The sequence below is a fragment of the Tarenaya hassleriana genome, unplaced genomic scaffold (genome assembly GCF_000463585.1).
Source record: "Tarenaya hassleriana unplaced genomic scaffold, ASM46358v1 Cleome1, whole genome shotgun sequence".
Classification (NCBI taxonomy): Eukaryota; Viridiplantae; Streptophyta; class Magnoliopsida; order Brassicales; family Cleomaceae; genus Tarenaya; species Tarenaya hassleriana.
Genome location: NW_010960187.1, coordinates 8,198,287 through 8,218,959, shown reverse-complemented (window position 1 = coordinate 8,218,959; position 20,673 = coordinate 8,198,287). Strand labels below are relative to the sequence as shown.

The 20,673-nt window shown below is 37.1% G+C and overlaps 5 protein-coding genes across 9 annotated transcripts in view; 3 read left to right on the top strand and 2 right to left on the bottom strand.

The window, feature by feature from the left end:
* Positions 1-2,067, top strand: part of LOC104819085 — a 3,927-nt gene extending 1,860 nt beyond the window's left edge. Inside the window, exons 2-5 of the mRNA XM_010548978.2 lie at positions 222-271; positions 451-528; positions 713-1,274; positions 1,367-2,067. Coding sequence (XP_010547280.1) covers positions 222-271; positions 451-528; positions 713-1,274; positions 1,367-1,903 — 1,227 coding nt within the window. The 3' untranslated portion in view covers positions 1,904-2,067. The remainder of the gene's footprint in view (positions 1-221; positions 272-450; positions 529-712; positions 1,275-1,366) is intronic.
* Positions 2,068-2,685: 618 nt separating this feature from the next.
* On the top strand, positions 2,686-6,302 carry LOC104819079 (secretory carrier-associated membrane protein 3). Its single transcript, XM_010548965.1, has 12 exons — positions 2,686-2,953; positions 3,400-3,528; positions 3,630-3,698; positions 4,076-4,109; positions 4,384-4,506; positions 4,692-4,754; positions 4,875-4,968; positions 5,315-5,360; positions 5,457-5,524; positions 5,643-5,691; positions 5,817-5,882; positions 5,971-6,302. Exons 1-12 carry the CDS (start codon positions 2,894-2,896, stop codon positions 6,055-6,057), a joined length of 888 nt encoding a protein of 295 aa, XP_010547267.1. The 5' UTR covers positions 2,686-2,893; the 3' UTR covers positions 6,058-6,302.
* A 2,506-nt stretch (positions 6,303-8,808) lies between these two features.
* On the bottom strand, positions 8,809-9,489 carry LOC104819068 (cold shock domain-containing protein 4). Its single transcript, XM_010548955.1, has one exon. The coding sequence runs from the start codon at positions 9,416-9,418 to the stop codon at positions 8,996-8,998; it is 423 nt and encodes a 140-aa protein (XP_010547257.1). The 5' UTR covers positions 9,419-9,489; the 3' UTR covers positions 8,809-8,995.
* A 1,511-nt stretch (positions 9,490-11,000) lies between these two features.
* On the bottom strand, positions 11,001-14,777 carry LOC104819043 (endonuclease 1-like). 4 transcript variants are annotated; one of them, XM_010548927.2, is made up of 11 exons: positions 14,375-14,777; positions 14,016-14,282; positions 13,386-13,588; positions 13,020-13,200; positions 12,627-12,734; positions 12,484-12,539; positions 12,226-12,309; positions 12,001-12,096; positions 11,847-11,911; positions 11,670-11,743; positions 11,001-11,573 (listed from the first exon to the last, which is right to left on the bottom strand). In XM_010548927.2, exons 3-11 carry the CDS (start codon positions 13,506-13,508, stop codon positions 11,449-11,451), a joined length of 912 nt encoding a protein of 303 aa, XP_010547229.1. In that variant the 5' UTR covers positions 13,509-13,588; positions 14,016-14,282; positions 14,375-14,777; the 3' UTR covers positions 11,001-11,448. The 4 variants fall into 4 exon arrangements, with proteins under 4 accessions (XP_010547229.1, XP_010547245.1, XP_019058179.1 ...); XM_010548943.2 differs by having other exon boundaries at positions 14,016-14,090; XM_019202634.1 differs by lacking the exon at positions 14,375-14,777 and having other exon boundaries at positions 14,016-14,357.
* A 1,539-nt stretch (positions 14,778-16,316) lies between these two features.
* LOC104819031 (F-box protein At1g61340) lies at positions 16,317-17,629 on the top strand. 2 transcript variants are annotated; one of them, XM_010548907.2, is made up of 4 exons: positions 16,317-16,446; positions 16,549-16,871; positions 17,002-17,076; positions 17,174-17,629. In XM_010548907.2, the coding sequence occupies exons 2-4, from the start codon at positions 16,593-16,595 to the stop codon at positions 17,372-17,374; spliced, it is 555 nt and encodes a 184-aa protein (XP_010547209.1). In that variant the 5' UTR covers positions 16,317-16,446; positions 16,549-16,592; the 3' UTR covers positions 17,375-17,629. The 2 variants fall into 2 exon arrangements, with proteins under 2 accessions (XP_010547209.1, XP_010547200.1); XM_010548898.2 differs by having other exon boundaries at positions 16,319-16,455.
* The last annotated feature ends 3,044 nt before the right edge of the window (positions 17,630-20,673 follow it).

Sequence of the window (20,673 nt, the reverse complement as noted above, 5' to 3'; positions counted from 1 at the left end):
GAAGAGCGGGAATATCATATCTTCTTCCAAATTCGATGCAGGGTGAAGTTGTGTACGGTTTAAAACCACGGTTAAAGTATATCTTGTTTCCTCGTATAGCAATCAACCAATCTATGAACATCGGTCAGGAATGAAATGTGATCTGTGAGAGAGTAATGTATCACGATATCACCTCTACGCCGCATTGAGATTTACTTATTGAGATGGTTTTCTAATTGCAGATATGCAAGGCCAAGTATGAAGACTTGCACCACCGTTACTCGGGATGCAAGTAAAGATTCTTGCCTTTTCCTCTCTTTTTTTCGTTCCGTCCAAATAAATATTCAATCTTTATCGTATGCTTTCTTCCGAATGATGCATTGCTCTTTGCTGATGCACGAATTCCCTGGTCTGGTTCGTGTATTTATGATACGAAGAGAGATTTATCGCGTGTTTGTTTACAAATTCTAGGGCATGGTTTGAAGAGCTGAAGAAGAAACGGATGGCAGAGCTTAGGGCAGCATTGCAGAAATCGGAAGACTCGATTGGGTTTGTAGCATTTTTTCGTGTTGACGCATTCATTGCCATGATCCGATTAGCTGAACCATTTCCAAATTCCGACACCATAAATCTATGTTACAGTTTGTTAAAAACAGTAACTGAAAACTTACAACCGCTGATTCGGGAATGTTGTTTTTACTAGAATCCCGTATTTGCTGTCTTTCGGTTTCAGGTCATTGGAATCAAAGCTTCAGAACCTCAAAGCCGAACAAGATGACGAATGTCAGAATGATTACGATTCGAGCCGAACAGTATCAGCGGAACCGTTCCAAAAATCCGATGGACCTGAATGCACGAGTAAAGACACGTCGAGGGATCTCTCGTCGGCTGGTAGTTTCACTCAGCAGGCACCGACATCGAACTGGTCACCTGACCCCAAGTTGGAGACTCTGGTAATAGAGCAAGACAAGAACTCGCATGTTGAAAAGGTTTTCGGAACCGTGTTCGGCGGTCAAGTACTTCCGAGTATGAGGAAGAGACGAGGGAAGAGAAAACGAAAAGACTTGAGTAAGGATGTGAAGGAACTCAGTCCTTTCGTAAGGGACATCGTGCTGGATTCTTCCATGGAAATGGCAAGTTTCTCGAGGTGTAAAGAAGCTTCGACGAGTAATTCTTGTCCGAGAAATCAAACCCGAGGCCACGAAATTCTTGTACTCGACGAGCTGATGAGGATATACAACACGATTTCACGGAATGAGTGTGCATCTGTCTTTCGTAGACGACTCGATAGCCAGGTGATTCATAAGCTTTGTTAACTATGAAAACGTCTGTTCCTCTTATTCTGCCGCCATTGTTAACGATTTCGAGCTTGTATCGGGTTAAACAGAAACGGGGAAGGTACAAGAAACTCGTACGTCGACACATGGACTTCGACATGATACAATCAAGAATCACGAATCGTTCGATATCTTCAGCGAAAGAGCTTTTCCGGGACCTACTCATGGTGGCGAACAATGCATCGTTCTTCTACTCGAAGAACACTCGCGAACACAAATCCGCTGTTTCACTCAGAGACATCGTCACAAAGTCACTGAGACAGTATCTGATTGAAGAAGATGAGAAGATATGGAAAGCCCCTTTGAAACAGACGAGTTCAAGTTCGAGTTCGACGAGAAAACCTCGAACCGGTCAGTCTCTCAAGACACGGTTCGGGAAGACGAGTCATGTTTCTCATGATGTAATAAAGACAGCGAGTGGCGGTAAGAGAACGTTCGGGACAGATTCACCGCCTCCGGTGAAACCTGCGGCGGCGGCGGCTAAGAAGGGCTCCTCCGCCATGGCAGCGGCGGCGGCGAGGAGATTGGAAGGTAAACAGAGGAATCAAAGAATCAATTGGAATGCATTGAAACAGAGACCGAGGTAGATTGATGGTTCACTTAGCTATTTTGATTGTAGGATTTGTTGTTGTTGTTGATGATGATGATGTTACATGTCTTAGTATCAATGGTGATGAGTTAAAGCTTCATCTCTCTTTTCATAGAGAATGGGTTTGTGGATAATTGGAATCATATTTTTAGTTTTACTATATTTGTAATTCTCATGAATTTTTGTATATTAATGTCTTCATAGATATTAAACCAAAAAAAAAAAGATGAACTATTTATATTCTTTTGAAAATTGTGTTAATTTAATTTGAAGGGACAGACTTGAATTCATAACAAATAAATTATATTTGAACAGTAGAAATATGTTTTTTCTTCAATGAAAAAAATAAAAGCAATATTTATTTGAAAATGGATGGATTATTTGATGATAATTAATCATTAAAAAAAAAAATACTTGATAACGTGATGTTAAATTGGAAAAAAGTAATTCTGTATGATGGTCTCTTAGGTAAAATTGTAATTACTACAGATTTTTTTCCCCTTGTAATTGTAAGTATTGATAATTGCAATCATTTAAGATGTTGTACTGAATAACCAAAAACTTCATTTAATCTTGAAGGTGTAATGAGCCCAACTGCAGCAACAACAACGAATTCAAAGATTAGACTAATGCACATGAAATTAAAACTCGTTTTTAATATTATTTGAGGTATTAAATTATAAAAGTACAGGTTTTTTTTTCTTTCTAGAAAAAATAAATAAATATATAATATTTTAATTTTGGCGATAGACTTTTCTAACGTTCTTAGAGACACGGACATGTTGACCAAAGGACATTTCAGCTTATCTCTCTCTCTTAGAAATTTCAGAAAGAAACTCTCTCTCGGAATATTTACGCTTTCCCTGTAAAATCTGTCTGCTCTTTCCTTAGACCTTGGTCTCTGTTGAGATCTCAGATCGATTTCTAGGTTCCAATCGGATTTCGTTTTCATCATCTCGTCTTCTGAAGCGGCGAGCTCCCCCCCGTCATGGCCAATCGCTACGATCGTAATCCCTTCGATGAGGAGGAAGAAGTCAATCCTTTCGCTGTAAGCTTTCCTTTCCCTCTTCCTGTTTTTTTTTCTTCAGAATTCGGACTCGAATTCGGTCCGTTAATGTTTGCTTCGAATAGGGGTTTTCGGGTCTTAGGGTTTATTTCGGGGTTTGCTTTACTACGAACTGCTTCGTTTGCTGCTGCTGTTGTTGATTGATTTCCTTGTGGAGCTTGGAATGCTAGATATGGTTACGGAAATTAAAATTTTGGGAGATTATGATCCAAGTTTTGAATCTTCTTCAACAAGAGTAAAAGTTTCCATTACCGAGCTTTGAATTTAACGAATTTGAAGTGTTACGGAACTAATCTAGAATCTGGGTTTCTTTCGTGCCTTCGTTGTATTTTCCTCTGTTTTGTTCATCTGTTTATCTCTATCTGCTTCTCATGGAGTAAGTACCTTCATTCTTAATCGATTTTGGTAAATTCGTGAACTTTTTGTAGAATTCCGGAGGTGTCCCACCTGCGTCGAATTCCAGACTTTCGCCTTTGCCTCCAGAGCCTGTTGGTTTCGACTACGGTCGTGATGCAACGGTCGACATTCCTCTCGACAGATCAGGCCCCACTTCACAGGTTGGCTGGATGGAGTAGATATATGGAATATTTTCGTGGTTAGGTGAACAGTTGAATAAATTATGATGGTTTTGCCTTGTTTTATCGTTTATGAAAACCAGAATACGAATTTGAAGAAGAAAGAGAAGGAGCTCCAAGCCAAAGAAGCTGAGTTAAGACGGCGGGAGCAGGTAACTGACTGCTACAATACTAAAACTTGAACCTTTGCAGCATAAGCATTTTATGGATATTGAAATGTGTACTTCGTGATTATATGATTCTTCTCTTTCCTTTACCCTTCTCGTGATAACTTGTTGTGATATTTCATCATCTGGAGATTTCTATTTTTGAAATCATCGGGAAAGAAGGGAGAAATGATATGTTAACTTTGAATACTTGCATTTCGTGAATACCTTTTTGCATGTTGTCATTATGAATAGACTTGATATTTCCTTTTTGGTGGTTAAGTGCTAAGTCTTTGAAGTTCCCATTACCTTTTTGTTCAGCGAGTTTATTGTCGAGCAAATAAATTCTTTCAAATCAAATGAATTGTTTTGGTTCCATGTAGGAACTAAAGCGGAAAGAGGATGCTGCTGCTCGAGGTAGTTATCTACGAACACTAATTTGAGTATTCTAATCTCAAGGATTTTGAACTCATCTATTTACTGTGATGTTTGAGTCCTGTCTCTATTGACCGTATCATTTTTCTTACTGGAAAATAATATTGTGGCTCTTTTATATCCATCTTTTGGAGGGGAAATGCATAATGTTACCTTGATGTGTCTGCTTATGTTTTGTCAGATGTCATGTACCACTTTGATCATGAGAGCTTTGGAATGATTTGATTCTGCTCTTATACGTGTCATTCTTTCGCAGCTGGAATTGTTATTGAAGTGAAAAACTGGCCACCCTTCTTCCCAATTATTCACCATGACATAGCAAACGAAATTCCAATCCATCTGCAGAGGCTTCAATATGTTGCATTTGCAACATTTTTGGGTAAGTAAATAGTTGTCTCTATCAACTTCGTTGTTACACTGATACTTCTCTTTTTGGAATCTTGATATTTGGAGACACGGGGTCATACTTTCTTTAAAGCGATATACATGCATCCATTCCATTTCTGGAATCTTAATATTTGGAGACATGGGGTCATACTTTCATGTCTGATTCGTGTTCTGCAGGTATGGTTCTGTGCCTTTTCTGGAATATAATAGCTGTTACTACAGCTTGGATCAAAGGAGAAGGTCTGTTCTCATTTTCCCACCCTTTTAGAAGCCTTATAATTTTTCATCCCAGCCTGTTGATTCTTCTGTAGGACCAATATCTGCTTATTTACAGACTTGTGGTTGTTTCCTTTTGTCCAGGAGTGACTATCTGGCTTCTCGCTATTATTTACTTTATAGCCGGTGTCCCAGGAGCCTATGTCTTATGGTACCGACCACTCTATCGTGCCTTCAGGTTCTTATTCTTTCCCCTTAAATATTGCCTGCATTTGCTATTTCTGCATTCTTGAATCGTCTTGAGAAGCGAGTTCATCATTTGGCCCCTTAAAACTTGTATTAGTATTACGGTTCGTAATGTGGAATGCAGTGCTTTTATAGATTAATACGTTGGGACAAACCCCTAAGTTCTGGATCTTGCTTAGGCAAATTCTAGTTAATCATAGAGCAACTTTTCTTCTGTCTAGCCACTTGAGAAAAAAAAAGGGTTTGAATGGTTTTTTTCCACTTTCGGATTCATTTATTTGTGTTTCTCGTTTCGAGTCTTATTTTTTGTCTCCTTTCCTGTTGTTGGATGCCGACAGAACTGAAAGTGCATTGAGCTTTGGATGGTTTTTCTTGTTCTATCTGGTGAGTCACCATCCTTATCTATCGATTTCATCGAAGATCTGTCATAGATTTTGTTTATTAACTAGAAATCTGTCCACCACTTTCTTCTGGCCACAGCTCCACCTTGCATTTTGCATCTTCGCTGCAGTAGCTCCTCCGGTCGTCTTCAAAGGAAAATCTCTTGCGTATGTATACTTACAACTCTAAGATGTTTATGCTATCCTAATTTCCAAAATAGTGATTTTGATTACATAGTAAACATATGCTTGTAGATTTAATGATATTTTGATTTTGAAACAACAGGGGTATCTTGCCTGCAATAGACGTTTTGAACAAGCACGCTTTGGTCGGGGTAAGTTCTTATCGTCCCCTGAAACGTTAAATTTTCGAGCGTTACGCCGATCGGATCGAACAAATATAGAAAGGGTCCTAACGCATAAACTTACAATCGTTGATTTATCGTCGTTTCTTCACCAGATCTTCTACTTCATCGGGTTCGGGCTTTTCTGCCTCGAATCAGTAGTCAGCGTCTGGGTTATTCAGGTCTGTTCCCGAACCTCACCAAACTATCAATCTATTATGGTAGAGTTTGTTTTCACATTTTTGTTGTTACGGTGATAATCCATTGCAGCAAGTATACATGTACTTCCGGGGGAGCGGGAAAGCGGCCGAGCTGAGACGAGAGGCCGCAAGAGGCGCCTTGAGGGCGGCCGTATAAAACGTTACGTTACATCTTCTGAGCTTTGAGGTGTTGTGTTTGGTTTTGTTGAATGTGTTAATCTCATTGTGATAATTGTCTGTGGCTGTCGGGTAGGTTTTTGGTCAGACAATTGCATCTGTGTTCGTATGTTTATGTTCTTTTCAATGTAAATGGAGTGTTTTTCAGGTTTGAGAGTTCATACACACGCTCTGAAAACACAATTCATATGGATCGTTGTTTAATGTCATAATGTCTTCACAAAACCAATATCTGAGCAGCTATGGCCTCTCGGATTTGGGATTTCGGTTTGTATTTGATTTGACCCTCCGTTTCAAAATAATTGTTCTTTTAGATTATTTCACATTTTTTAACAAAAAAAGATAAAAAATCATAATGATAAAAATAATGTTATCATAAATAATTTATTAGAATTTGATATGGATAAAATTGGAAACTATTATAAAAAAATGTTTTGAAATATGGAAAATAACTTAAAACTACAAATATTTTAAAACGGAAAGAGTATTTACGTTCAATTATTTCAGCGAAGGGTCCCACATTGAGGGTGTACCTTGTCCCCTAGGCTAGATCATAACGACAAGGGCACCTTAACCGACCTCTACTCCTTAGGGCAAATCTGAATGTGGATCTCCATGTTTCATCCGTTGGTATAAAGCGAAGTCATGCTTCATGTGTCCATAATAATAATAACAATAATAATAATTTGAATACGAAAAGAAATGTGAAATGAAATTAGTATTCGTATATGGTGGTTCCATCAACATCCACTCAAAGAAAGAGATGTATCATTTGACTTTTTGGAGGATTTGCCTTTTAGTGAGACTTTCGAACATGCAAATTGCAGGAGACTTTATCTGAATCATCATCATCATCCTCCTCCTCCTCTTTGGTCAAGACCAAACCTCCATTACTGATTTTAACATATTATATCAAACTCCATTTATTCAAGTTATATCATACAAAATGAGAACAAAAATTATTAGAGTATGTTGTTAGGATTAGTATAAATACATTTTGTATGGATCATTTCATATTAATCAATACAAAAATTATTCTCAAATCTCTTTTCCATTTCTGAATTCTCTCTAGAATTCAACATGGTATCAGAGAGAAAATATTTTCTGTGGAGATTTCATTTGTTCCTCTTTTCATTTCTCATCTTTGATTCAATTCTTCCAAAATTTCACCAGATTTGTTTTGTATTTCACCAAATTTGATTCTCTCTTATTCAAGTTCAACATCATCTTCTTCCATTGCAAATTTTTTGTTTCCTGCACGATTGATTTACCTTCGGCGAAATTCGCCGGCAAATCCTCCGATCCACTAGGTTTCTCTGTCATCGAAGCCAAGTCTACTCAATCGTTTTCTGTTCGACCTCCGATTTCTTCTCCGTAAGTGTCACCAGCTTCTGGATCCTATCTGTTCGAGTTTTCAGATTGATGATTCGCCGTTCGTGTTCTTCGTCGTTCTCCGAGTTGTTCGAAATGATGTTGCTGTCCAAATCTACTGGAGATTTCTGAGATCTACACTTGCTGGCAGTCTCCGCAATCATCTCCTCTGTCGTCGAAGCAAATTGTATCGGTCTTCTCAAATCTGTCTGTTCGAGTTGGTGGTTAGCTGATTGTTATCTCTGATTCGCAGAACTGTACCATCTGAACATTCTTCCATGTTTCTCTGAGTTCCATCACTGAATTCGGCAAGATCGTCTCAGATTTCGTCTCTTTTGCTGATGTCTTCTCAGATTTGGTTGCTTTCTCTCTCTGCGAGGTCATTGGATCTTCTCGATTGACTTTCACACTTCGTCGTTTTGGACAGTGATTCAGTTTGTGAATCTCTCGCATGCTCAGCCGTTTTCGCTAGATCTTACGGTGTCGTAATTGTCTCGTCTTCATCCGTCACTTTGGATTGGTTCAGCTAACTCTTGATCTCCGATCAGCCATGGATATGGTTCTATTCTTTGTGTCATGCACCATGTGACACTTCCGATCGCTGCTAGTTGACTTAATCTCATTGAAGATTATAGTCTCCAGATATGCTTTAATTTCTCCAGCTTCGTCTTGTTACACTGTTTCTGGTTTCAGCCTTGTTGCAACCATTTGATTTCTCCACTGGATTGGTGTGATTTGGTTTTCTTTGTGGTTGTTTCATCTGACATGTTCTCCGGTTTTGTCCGGTGTTTTACTGATCAGATATGATTTGGTTTCTGATTCGGTTTGCTGCGTCATTTGTTTTTCGACTTTGATGGTCGTGTTTTTGTCTCGAGTCGTGGAGACTCATTTCATGCCGTGAAGGCGTTCGTCGAGCCGTGTAGGCTCATCTCATGCCGTGGAGGTGTTTTTTCGAGCCGTGGTGCTCATTTTATGCCGTTGAGGCGTTTTTCGAACCGTGGAGGTTCAATTCATGTCGTCGAGGTTTTCTTCGAGCCGTAGAGGTTTTGTTTCGTGCCGTGGAGGCTCTATACGAGTCATGCAGACTTCGTTTCATGTCGTGGAGACTTTGTTCGAGGATCGATTTGTCATTGATATAGTTTTCGGTTTGATTGTGGTATTCATGGTTGTAATGTTTCGTTTTCGTTTTGTATTTGTCCAAGATGAAAGTTAATCACTTTCATCTTGTGGGGGCGTATTAGAGTATGTTGTTAGGATTAGTATAAATACATTTTGTATGGATCATTTCATATTAATCAATACAGAAATTATTCTCAAATCTCTTTTCCATTTCTGAATTCTCTCTAGAATTCAACAAAAATAACCACATAAACATATGATATTTCATTTATTCAAGTCGCCACTGCTATAGATCATACAAAGAGAGAGAGAGAGAACAAAGTTGGTTGATATCGAGTTGATAGAAATAAACACCATAACACATAAACACACATATATATATATATATGTAGAGAGAGAGACTTTTATATCATAATATTAAATATTATTCAACAATAAGCGATGCACTTGCTCTTACAGTCGATGGTGCAACCGCCTCCGCCTCCGCCGCCGCCGTAGCCCTTGCCGGAGCGGCTGAAAGACTTGAAACACTTGGCCGGACACTGCAACGTCTTCATGAAACATGGTCCTTTCTCCTTACACACCACCTTCGGCCTCACCACTCCGCCTTTCCCGTACCCTCCCTTCGGTCCGCCGTATCCTCCACCATATCCGCCGCCGATTATCCCGTTTCCCCACCCGCTCCCGAACCCCGGTATCGAAAACCCGGGCTCCGACCCGGGTCCATAGTAGCCTCCGTTGCCTTTCTTGGATGATGAGTCGGGTCGGGTCGCGAGAGTGTGGGAGAGTTCGAGTGTGAGGAGGAGGAGAGTGGCAAAGATGAAGACGAAGCTATTTAATTTGGTGGGCATTGCGTTTGGTGGATTGGTGTTGAGAGGTGACAAGAAAATGTGTATTTATTCAATTTGAGAGAGAGAGATGGTTGAATTAAATTAATTGGAAGGCATATTTATTGAAGGTTTGAATACAAGGTGGTGGACAGTTGAGGAGAAGGCCCTTTCACTCACATGGTTTGTGCCACAAAAGCATTAAAAATAATAATAATAATAATAATATGTTTATGGACTATAATCATTTGATATTTATATTTGATTATGGATTTGTTAGGTGTCCCACTTTTTTTTTTATTAGGACATGCTGTTTACCTGTAATTAGTTAAGAAACATATTTTCCTTTTAAGGATAATTAATAAATTTGGAGCCCCGAATTTCAAACTCGGGGGTGGGAGTTTGTCCATTTCTATGAACGTCAAAAAAAATGTTTTTGTACCATTTGAATGACATAAAAATTAATGAAGTCTGGTTAAGATGAGGATTATGGTTTGTTATATCATTGAGACCATCACATCCTTTATATAATGCATATGACATATATGTATGCGTATACGTATTTTTATCTTTTAGTCATTAATAAAGTGACAGAAACTCGATATAATTCTTCAATAGAATATGGTAATTAAAATTATCATTTCGGTAATTATTATGAGATATTTTTATGGATTGTTTTTTTCTTCAAATAAATATATCCCATGTATAAACGCACGACGAATAACCATATCCATGAAACACACAGACTCCTCATTCTTTTATTAAGACATGTAAAATTTATATTTGGGTCTTTGGGGACTTTAAATACTAAATATTACCACATTTTATAAAAATAGAATAGATATCAATATTAGATTTAAATTGGATTAACCTTTACAAAAAAAAAAAAAAAGTCAATTACAAGAGGTGATCGCATTTTTTGTCGGAATACAGATATTTCTTGACATATTTCCACGAGTAAATAATAATCGATTTCTAGAACGTTTCATTTTTCTTAATATTATATAATTTAATGAATTAAAAGAAGAATGAATCTATGGAATACATGAGGCTGCCACTCGAAGATTTTTATTATTATTTATTCATATGTGAGAAGACCCTTGTCGGATATACAGGTCTGTAATTCATTTACTTTATATTTTCCGTATAAATAAAATTAAATAATTATATCCCCACAAATAGTTTCGCATTATTTAAGTATCTAGTGGGAGAGATTGGTGGTTTTCAGTAAATATTGACGTAAAACAAGTACTCTATATTCATAAAGTTAAAAAGAAATGTTCATAAAAACATATATAAATATATGATTTTTTCAAAAATGATCCAAAACAATATATTAATTGACATTCTTCTAACAAAAATGAAAAAAATTATCCAAAATAGAATAGGACTTTAATGCAAAATGAAAATAGTAACTTTATCAGCACATGATTTCTAGATCGTTTCTAACAAAAAAAAAAAAAAAAGGAGCTGATTGATCATTACATCGGCTAGTGGGCGGCGAGGGTATAATCGTCAATTCAGATGGTGATAACCAACGGGCCAAAACGGTAATATTAGCAAAACAAAGGGCATTTAGAGAACACATCGGGCGCGCGTGTGTATATATATAGAGAGACGAGATTGAATAAAGGCTTATAGCTCTGGACCATCTCAGAAGTCAACAAGAGAGAGTAATGGGAGGGAGAAGAAAAGTCAGCATGATCAACGGCGGAGATCGCAGGAGGAGGGATGGAAGCAACATCAGCCGTCCGATCCCGAAGAGAGGGCAAGTGAAAGTGGCCATCGTCCTTTGTTTTGCGCACTCCTTCGCCTCTATGTTTTCTTCCACTCGACACCTTCATGGCCCCAAAGCTTCTTCCCCTCATTTTCCTTAGACATATATATATTTTTTTTTGTTATGTGAGAGACAGATGTTCCGAAATTAAAGATTTGTAATCTTGTTTATATATAGTTAAGCTTGTTTATTTTGAAAAGAAAAAGAGTGATTAGTGTCGAGTTAATTATAATTAACCAAACAAATCCCCTTAAATTAGATTAAATGTTTGTTGGGATCAAGTGGCTGCAACGCCGACATGAGGCTCCTCGCCAAAAAGCCGGTTTAGAACCATTGCTAGTCTCACTCCCCCTTGAGCTACTCTCTTCATCACTATTGGCATTCTTGTTTTGAAATATTCAGCTGCACATATACACACATATATATATATATAGATTAGTGTATAATTTAGATTTGGATCAGATTTGATTAGGGCACAAGGCAGAAGAAGAAACGCACCCGACAACGTGTCACCGGACTTCACTCCTTTGTAACCCCATTCACAAGCTATGTTTATACTCTCCACCGCGTACCTGCCAACAAAATCATAAGGTTATATTTATATTATATGATAATTAATCATCCTTAAATCCTTTTTCTTTAATTAAACTTAGACGATGATGAACAAGCACGTACTTGTGCGGGCAAGAGAGGAGATCGTCGCATTCTTTCCATGATGATAGATCGTCGTACCATATTCCCTGCATGCACCATACCCACATCAATTAAATTCACAACACAGTCAAATAAATATACGATTTTGGTATGTAAATTGTAAATTATTATTTACATCGGTGATGTTTTTCTCAATGTCTTCTTGGAGGAGGTCCAAGTTCTTGTCGTAATAGTCTGCCAAAGCCGTGAGGATGATCTCTCTGTCCCATACCTGTATTAGTTTTACATATATTTTTCTCTTTAGTCCCTTGAGATTTCGGTATTTACCACTTTCATCTTTAGTTTTTACTTCGCACAATAAAGTCCTTCAACAAGAAATCGGCATTTAAAATCAGCTCACATGATGCAGGTTCGATTTGTGCCTAAACCACCGTAACTCAACGGCGTTTCCTCCTTCGTCACTTGTGAACCCCACATGCATCGGCTGTAAATGAAATCTAATCATTTTCAACGTATCATAAATCATTCGAAACCGTATATTTCATGAATGATACTCGTAACATAATGATCAAATTTGGTTAATATCGTCGGGTGGGGCGAATTAAATTGGTACGAACATGAACATATATAGTTATTTTGTAATGAATAAAAAACAAACCTGATGAATGTCTCCCATGAAATGTGACAAGAACAAAAGGGCCTCTGTCATGTTATCTGAAGAAGCCAAAACAACACAAGAAACCAATGGATTATTAAATTATACAAACATATATATATGTGTATATATATGTTTATACGTACGTCGACGATCAGATGTTCCTTCACCGTAGTGCAGAAGCTGAGAGGTGAAATTCTGGATGGCACCATCCACACACATGTCCTCCAATCCATGCTGATCATGACAATCCCCTGATTCCAGAGTTCATATTTTCACAAAACCTTGAGTGTCATCTCATCATCAACCATTTTCATGTTTTTGTGAAAGTTCATATAGAATTAGTTTCATATATCTTGAATCCTTGACACTTTTATTCCCGAACTCAACCATACTTGCAGCATATAACATGCATGACCATAACTATGGATCACAACATATCACTTTCATGACCGATCCTAATATGAATTGGCGGGAATTTACTATGAAAACGTACCCTTTTAATTCAATTTTCTCAACACAAAAAAAAAAACCCTTACTCGAGTATTTGTAAGTGCAAGCCTTATCGGGTGTGTCAATGAAATGAAGAGAACTTGTCCAAAGATACTTATGCCAATGTCTGATTTGGTCAGGCCACACACACAGAGCTGACAAGTCTCCCTTCACATAATCTGGTAATAGATTCTCTACTGCATGAGCCGGTCCAGATTCCAGAAGATTCTACATAATCCAAATCATCCAATACATTAAAAAAAGATTCAAAATCTGTCAACTCTTTGGAACATTTCATGTGTATGGCTTACATAATACATCTTTCTCTTGGCATATATATCAACTTTAAATTTGTCTTTCCGGTTAATCCATTCACGGAAATGAATAAGAAGTTAAGAACAAATTCTCATTACCTGGGCGATTCGGCATGTCAGAATATGACCTTCCTTACTCCAACTTTGGACCAACGTAACCGAGCAAACAACCATTATTCCTAACAAAAGGACAGATCTGAACCGAAATCCGACCATCCTCATATCTTGAAAACAACGATCTTGTGTAAAAAATAACCCGTACAATCTAAATCCTCTCGTATAGATGCCTCTTATATTCCCTTCTGCACAAAGTATATCTTCTTTCAATGTTGCACAACCATGTTATGAATAGATAGAGATACTTAAGAGAGAGAGAAAAAAAAAGATAATACATTTTATGTACACGCTAAGTTTGTTGTGTTGTATTGTACCAACCAAAATAAATATAAAAAAATGGAAGCTTTTACATATTGCGTTTGTGTGCAAGCAAGAACTTGAGACTCTCATGAACACCAGAAGAAGTTTGGACGTTTACACAAGAAATCCTTACCATTTAAGTGATTAGAGCATATTCCATTGTTACCATAACATCTTTCACACTATTTATATATATATAGATACATATAATATGGCTTGGATTCTAAAATCTCAAATAAAATGAAGACTTGATCTTCATCTTCATGTATGGATGATACAAAACCAGGGGAAAAAAGAAAAACTTTTTCCAACCTTTTTACGCGCCTGTATACGTGTCTCCTTTCTCCTCTTCTTCTTTCTCTTTGCGCAGAACCATCCATAAAATCCCTAAATCACAAGAATCCGAAAACACTAGATCATCCATCTTCATCAGAATCTTCACAGCCAAATACCAATGGCAGAATATCCAGCCCATGTCTGACTTCGATTTCCAATTAAAGCAACAACAACAACAACAACATGCGCGGATCATATCTGACTTCGCTGACAAATACCAACTACAAAATGCCCAGCTCGTGTCTGCAATCGAAACCAAAAATCAACTACAAAAATGTCTAGTTTATGTCTGACTTCGATTCCCACAACAACAACAACAACAACTTGGTGAGTACCTTAGATCTTTCTCGTTGAAGGAGACAGTGAGCCTTTGGTCCTTGAGAGCTCTCTTCTTAATGTGGCGGACAGTAGTCGGTGGAGCCGCCTCATCCAACTCCAAATCTCTATCCATGGCGATACTCCTCCGAACGTCACGATTCCGATTAGGATTTTGGGTTTGATCAATGATCTCGACGACGCCTGTGCAGGAAACAGAGGAACAAAATCGGGCTTTGATAATGTTTTGGGCTTATAGGCCCAATAAATTGTCTAAACCGGGCCCAACTGATCTGACCTCCATGTTATTTATTATTTTCACCCATTAAAAAAAATAACTCAAATATTAACAATATTTTAGATGTTTTATTTGGTGTTTTCTCACCCTAAAATAAAATGACAGACAAACATCTCGTTTTGACCAATGACTATGTAGTGATAGAAATCCAATACAAATCTATGGAAATATTTTCTTTTGAATTGACTTTTGTAAGGAACTTATGTACGGACTTTTATTTAAGTGTGTTATTTTAAATATATGCCGGTTAAAGGGTCTTTTGTGACAACCCATAGTACCGTAGGAGGGCGGGGAGTGATCGCCGGTGTAGAGGCACGGACAAGGGGCGGCTCCTGACGAGCTTCTGGATAGGGGGTACAGGGATGAATCGAACACACCGGAATGAGAGAGATCCGAGTGCTGTATAGGTATGAGACTATACAGTCTAAAATAACATAAAAGAATTAGTTGAGCTACTCATAGCAACAAGGTAGCAACAAGGTGCACTTACCATTTTGGTTGACTATCCCGAGAGAACTCCAAAGTTAAGCGTGCTGGCTCTGGAGCAATCTCAGGATGGGTGACCTACTGGGAAGTGTCTCGGTATACGTATGAGTGAGGACAAAAAACACGTTGAAAGGTCTCGGGTTGCTGTGTGAGGGCAGTTTCGACAATTCGTAGCGGCCTCGGGTTGTTACAGATGGTATCAGAGCCGAGACCTCACTCATACGCATACCCGAGGCCGCTACGAATTATCGAAACTGCCCTCACACAGCAACCCGAGACCTTTCAGCGTGTTTTTTGTCCTCACTCATACGCATACCGAGACACTTCCCAGTAGATCACCCATCCTGAGATTGCTCCAGAGCCAGCACGCTTAACTTTGGAGTTCTCTCGGATAGTCAACCAAAAAGGTAAGTGCACCTTGTTGCTATGAGTAGCTCAACTAATTCTTTTATGTTATTTTAGATTGTATAGTCCCATACCTATACAGCCCTCGGATCTCTTTCATTCCGGTGTGTTCGATTCATCTCTGTACCCCCTACCCAGAAGCTCGTCAGGAGCCGCCCCTTGTTCGTACCTCTACACCGGCGATCACTTCCCGCCCTCCTACGGTACTCTGGGTTGTCACATCTTTAGTTTTAGACATTTATTTATTAAATTACATTTAAATAAATGATTTAATTCCAATTAATTTTTCATAATTTAGTACAATTGATATGAATCATTTAATGAACCATCACATAAATACATCGTTTCTAGTCAATATCCTATTAGCATTTAAAATTAAATATAGATCAATATATATATATATATATATATATATAGATTATTTTTGGGCGGCGCATATGGATTGGGGTGGAAACTACACGTGGTTCCTGGAAGTACCACAAAACGGTGGTTTGCTTACTCTGTGGAACCCAATGAAGATAAAGACGTCAAATAAATAAATTAAATTTAAATAAAAGCGTGTGAATTTAGACCGACAAACAAAGGATTTTGACCGACATGTCGCCATGTCAGCAATGCACTACCCACGTTCGTTCCTACTCATGCTAAGACGCGCCACGTGTCCTCCCAACGGCTAGTTTTTGCCCCCTATCGCTGTTAACCGCCAAAGGATAATCACATAAAAAAAAAGGAAGATATTTTTTTTTTGAAAAAAGTTATGATTTTCGTTCCAATAAATAATTGAGTTAATTGCTCAAGAGGAAGAAAAACTTCAACTATAACTACATCATTGTTCGTTCCACGATTCTAAAAAATTCGTGAAGAATCTCTGAAAGTTAGGATTGATTTTTCTGAATCCCACTTGTAAGTAAGGTCAGTTTCTTCTTTCCTGTATTCTCTTCCCCTGTTTTTCCGCGGTTTTGGTTGGACATTCGAAAGATCATCTCTTTTGTTTTCGTGATGCAGAAATTACCTGAAAAGATTTGTGAGTTCTTCCTATTTTGGGCGAAATGGCATTGGGGAAGAAGAGATTCGGTTCCCTGAATTCGAAATCGAAATCGAATTCGAAGCATCGGGTTGTGGAAGATGGAGATTCAGGGTTAGGGTTAGGATTCGTGCAATACAAGAGAGGATTGGGGAGGAAGAGGATTCTGATTTCTGCCGGAGCAGAGGAAGGGTCGATGTTTGATTCACCGATTGAGAAAACCTCGTCGAAGAGGCTTTGCAACGAGGCATTGGTTTCCGACAGTGAAACTTGTCGGCTCCAATCTCTTCCCCAAGACATTCTGGTTTGTTTCCTGGACTCGTCTTTCAACTCCCAGAATCATTTCCCAACTGGGTTTTGGGGATTGGATCTCCTGAACGATGAATTGAGCTGAAAGTTTTAATCTTGAATCCAAATGTCTGATGATTTCACAGGTTAGGGTTCTCTGTCATGTCGAGCACGACGACTTGAAACAGTTGTTTCATGTGTCAAAGACAGTAAGAGAAGCTGTAAGTATATATATGATACGCCTTCTTTCTATTTCCAATCAAAAGAAATTCAAAGTTGCCGATTCCTGATTCCAATTCTGGTGTTGTTTTTCCACAGACATTGATCGCGAAGCAGTCGCATTTCGCGTACAGCACGCCGAAGAAAACGTTGGTTTTCCATGGCGGATTCAATTCAGACGAGCCAACTGATTCTGGGGATGAGATCGAAGCCCCGGGAGCTCCCAGGTTAAAGAGGTTTGGTCGGTCACTGATAACCAGTAAGGAAGTTTCTGGAATCTCAGTGTCTCTATTCACCTGAGCTTGACACACAGAATGAAAGATTAGGACACGGAGAAGATGATTTTGGTGCAGCCGATTCTTCAAAACTTTTCGTTGAAGATCAGTTAAAAAGGGTTTGCTGTTTTCTTGTTCATGGGTTTGGTTCTGTAAATTACATTTGATAGGTGTAGATAGATAGATTTGTCCATGTCTGAATCATAATGTAAAGTCATGAACTCGGTGATGTATATTTTATATGGAGTTTGATCCAATAAAAGAAACATATTGTTTCTTAGTTGCTGAATTAATTTACAAAATCAAATAATTGAAGATCGAGATTTTGTAATTCGCTGTTACAAAATGAAATTCGGGAAATGTGTAGATCTTTCTTTCCAATATATATTATAATTTTCTTTTTCGGTATTATAAGATTGGGCTGAATAAGGCCCAGCACTCATGGGCTTGATTTCGTTTTGCAATTAATTTTTTTTTTTGAAATTGTTCTCCAATACATCCGAATATCCATTTCATGCCCAATAGCCAATAGGCACACTAAACTATGTTTGATTTTCTAATCAATATATGACAATATTTTATAAACTTCGGTTTTGGCCGAATAGATTCAAACCCATTAATAATATAATAATAAAAGGTTTGGTTAAGCAGCATGGAACATATTATGAAGCGGGTGTTGTCCAACATTGAGATCTAAATATGCATGGGACAGGTCAACGACAAACTCATGATAATGTGTATTTAGGTTACGAATAATATCTAATGGCTTTTACATGACCATCTCTAAGATGTCACATTCAATAATCATTTACGAAAAAGAAAGGTAAAATGTTGTGATTAGGAAACAGATTAGTGAAGTCGATTACTCTCTAAACCCATCATGGATTAGTTCACCTTGACCTCTACCGCCTGCAATTTTATACCCCTAACTCACGAACCCTAAAATTATATATATAAAGATTATTGAATATTTTGGTCCAACTAGTCCATTAAAGAATTAAAATGGATATCTAATACATTAAAAGATCTCAAACCGAGGCTATCTTAGAGTGTTATTGTTACATTTTTACGTTTGGATCAGACTATTGAGTCAATATTTTTTTATGGTTATAATTATTTCGTAAGAATTCCGACTCGGCCTTGAAAGTATATAAATATGAAAAAAAAAGGAACAACAAAAAATCAAATAGTGCGTTGTAAATCATCAAACGATAAAAACAAAGAATCGTTGTGTTAATTTTTTTTTATGAGAGAGATATAAAATCATTAAAAAAAAGTCACCGATTTCCAATCAATTTTTCCGTTAGAATACGTTGAAAATTTTTTAACGGATTTTCAATGGTATTTTCGTTAAAATTCCATTAAAATTTTCAATGGATATCCGTTGGAAATTCCCGTTAGAAATTTTTAACAGAATTTTCACCTTATTCAATTAAAAAATTGGATTGAAAATTTTCAACGGCATTTCAAACGGAAATCCGTTTAAAACTGATCGTCAGTTGGAAAAATCAGTTAAAAATTTTCAAGGGATTTCGGTTGGGAAAAAATTCCAACGGAATTCCAACGGATATCGGTTGGAAAAACTTTTTTTTTAAAAAATCCAACGTAATTCTAACGAATTTCGGTTATTTTTTTAAAAAACTTCCAACGGAATTCCTACGAATTTCGGTTATTTTTTTTTTAAAAATCCAACGGAAATTTGGCCATTTCTAATGGATTTGTCCGTTAAAAATAATCATTTTTTTTAGTGAATTTGGATGAAATGTCACATTCAGAATAAAAAATAAAAATAAAAAAAACAAAGCCTCCCTTTAATTTTTATAACCCTAAAAACCTTGCGGGAGATATGAACACCCACATGGGCATGCATATTCATCAAACGTATACGTCTCCCTCAACCAATTCCTTATAATATTTTTCACATAATATTTCCATGATTAACAGGAGATTATTATGATACCATATTGAATTTTGGATATTCAGATAAGATTTCAATATATATTTTTTGTTGTTGTTGTTGATCCAATGATTCATGTAGAGCGTATGTTTTATACAAATTAAATCCGTGCAACAAAACCGAATCAAAACCACCTAAACCGGCTGTATAATCCAATGATTATTTCACGATACATGGGAGATGCGTATTGGTGGAAGTATCTTTTTCTTGAAACCTAAGGCTAAAAGCTGTGATGGCGTTTGTGTATGGAACTCCCTTCTTCACCACTCAAACGTCAATTTCATATCACCTTCTTTTTTTTTTTTGACACCTAACATTAATCTAAATTTATTTTCACATTTATATAATGCGTCAGCTTATCGTGTAAAAGCGCGCGACTTCATTACTCTCCTATCAGGACATATCATACAGTCGACGTTGCTTTTTCTTGTATGAATGCATGCATGTGATGTGTGCATTAATTGTATACAAGAAATTCTTAAAGAACGATCGTATCATTATAAATTTATTATATAGAATTGATATCGTTTTTTTTTTTAAATTATATTATGTTGTAGAATTTGGGTTTGCTTTTGATTACCAAACAAATATTTATAATTTGATGAAGAGGGATAGTAAAATATCCCTTAAATTTAAATATAAACGTTTTGTTTTTATTTAAATTTTATAGTTTTTTTTTTCATGTGAAATTAAAATGATGAGAGGTTGGACGAGTGATTCACAAGTTACATCACACGAACTTGGACCACCCACGCAAACGCCTTCTCTTTACATTTTTGTTACATTCTTTGATTACACTAAGCTATAAAATGGTAAATATTAGAAATTCATGAAATTGATTGATGATTTGTAGTTTCCCATCGAATGTGACAAAACTTTAATGGAATTACTTGCTTACTCTTAATACATATGAACGAGTGGATCCATACGCATTTTAATGGAAGCAATTACTCACATGATAATGTAATAAAAATATAATTTTTCATATTATTACACAAATATCTTATAAATATCTATATTTTCATATTAATGATTTTAGAAACTTGGTATCAAATTTTAATTGATATCACGTAATCGACCGAAAGAGAATGTATGAATGAACGAGATTCGATATCGTCGTAGTTTTTCTCGGACTTCATCAAAAATTTTCTCGGAATTCATCAAATTTCTTGCATAAGAAAAAGATCGAATTTCACACATTTTCAATTCTAGACATTGAATGACAGTTATGCCCTTTCACCCCGTTCTTCGTCGATATGTCACTGCTTCAGCCCCACCGAGAAGGCCACTCCCGTAAAATCACCATAAACTCTCTCTCTCTCTCTCTCTCTCTCTCTCTCTCTCTCCCACCCATTAATAATATAATA